Raw genomic sequence first — 2059 nt, forward strand, 5'->3', positions numbered from 1 at the left:
GCACCATAGTTCTTGAAGATGTTGCATTCTTTGACAGTCTTAACATTAACTTTTGCTTGAGGAGCAAGCCCATCTTATCACTTTCCCATCAAAATACTCATGCTTGCTGTTAACACGCATCCTACCATTGAGCTGACAAAGCAATTGTTCCCCCACAAGTCCTCATCTGTTAATGATGTTTGATGTTTGACCTGCTACCACACTCATAGTTCTTGAAGATGTTGCATTCTTTGACAGTCTTAACATTAACTTTTGCTTGAGGAGCAAGCCCATCTTATCACTTTCCCATCAAAATACTCATGCTTGCTGTTAACACGCATCCTACCATTGAGCTGACAAAGCAATTGTTCCCCCACAAGTCCTCATCTGTTAATGATGTTTGATGTTTGACCTGCTACCACACTTAGCACTTACTACCCATGACCAATATTGAAAAGTCACCTTACCTTAGCTCCAATTTGGTTCCCACACTGGCCAATCTGAAGGTGCACAATTTCACGCATTTTGTGTAGCTTAGACCTGTTGGTGGCTACAACCTAACGCAGGTTTTCTGGCTGCAGTCCCCAGAACAAGCCCTCTTTCTGCTGCTGTATCAGCTACACCCAGTGCAGTCCGCCCCAAGGGGCCTTTTTATACTGGTGGGACTGTCAGCCAGCCAGCAAGGGGAGTAGCCAGCTCCCCAGGCAGCTCATCAGAGCATTTCACAAGGAGGCAAAGTGCCTGTTGGCTGCCTGTGTACAAGAGCACAGGTACATTACTGTGTGGCTTGGAAAAGGAAATTGTCACACCCACCCCCTTACAATTAATTCCAGTTCTCTTTGCAGCAAACTGTGATTAATTAACATTTGTTCACACTGTATTTGTGTTTCATTATTTATAGATACTATATATACACTTATATATGTATATATAGAGATTATAGCAAAAAATGAGCAATATCTTAACTTATCAAGTACCTGTGCTTCTGATACCTAATTTAAATTTTATCATATGAGTCATACGACAACATCCATAATTAAACCAGTAACAACTTTTGAGCAGTAGCTTCCTGTAACCACAACATTCAGCGCACTGCCAGGCAAACTTGCAGTTCACTAATAAGCATCGTTCTCCGTGTCTAACTGCATGAAGGAGGGGCACAGGATCAATAACAAAAAACCTGCTTTGTAAAACATAAATGTAACACTGCACTCTCAGTGAGATATGTTCCTTAAACATTTAATAAGAATCCATCAATTTCAGCCAATGTAAAATCTGAATCAACTTGTGACTAGCTTGCACAGACGCTCATACTCTTTCTTTCTTTCTCTCTTCTTTTCCTACCATTAAGAATTACAGTATTTCTTATATTTCTCATTTTCTTACATCCGGGATGTAGTATTTCAGAACTTGCCAAGAAAATGCAAGAGGTGAAAACCCAGTTCCACTGAAGTTAGCTATAATGTTCACTCTCTGAAACGTTTCACTGCATTAAAGGAAACGATGCAAGGCTGAGCAAAACATGCCAGTCATGTTGTCTACTGATAACAGGACTAGTATCATTGTGCAACAGAAACCCAGAATGGACTGTTTTCTGGAAGCTTACAGTAGTTTTACTACGTCAGATGACTGTCAGTGCTTTGCCAGCGTTCCTTTTAAGGATAGGAAAAGCAACTATAATTAGGAAAGCACCTTAAATTATGTTGTATAAAAAGATGACAGTGGAAGCACTTGACTCATTGAAAGTAGTAACTTTACCACTTTATGGGTTGCTAAAGATATCTCTGAGCTTCCATATTGTTCCAAAAGACAAATCAGCTTATTCCAGACTTCCCCACCACAGATGACTTCCACTTCTTCCACCAGCCAATGGAGGAACAGACAACTGCTCACAAGACAAAGCTTAGCACCAGAATTGCATTGCAAAAAAGTGGCTCGCAAACATTCTGACATCCTCTGCCAAGCTATGAGCCGCCCTCAGTAAGGAGCAATAAAAGCAAGGCTTGAAGTTCAGGTGGATTAATTTTGTTTCCTTGAAACACAACAGTTGTATTGTTTTCCAAAAAATAAATATTCTCTA

General features: G+C 40.3%; 1 protein-coding gene across 2 annotated transcripts in view; it reads right to left on the minus strand.

The window, feature by feature from the left end:
• TUBB1 (tubulin, beta 1 class VI) overlaps window positions 1-598 on the minus strand; it is a 3736-nt gene extending 3138 nt beyond the window's left edge. Inside the window, exon 1 of one of the 2 annotated variants that reach the window (XM_010151611.1) lies at window positions 447-598. In XM_010151611.1, the coding sequence (XP_010149913.1) occupies window positions 447-503 (57 nt within the window). In that variant the 5' untranslated portion in view covers window positions 504-598. The remainder of the gene's footprint in view (window positions 1-446) is intronic. The other variant, XM_010151612.1, reaches the window with a different exon arrangement.
• Window positions 599-2059: the final 1461 nt, after the last annotated feature.

Source organism: Eurypyga helias, unplaced genomic scaffold, assembly GCF_000690775.1.
Source record: "Eurypyga helias isolate BGI_N326 unplaced genomic scaffold, ASM69077v1 scaffold40925, whole genome shotgun sequence".
In the NCBI taxonomy this organism is placed as follows: domain Eukaryota; kingdom Metazoa; phylum Chordata; class Aves; order Eurypygiformes; family Eurypygidae; genus Eurypyga; species Eurypyga helias.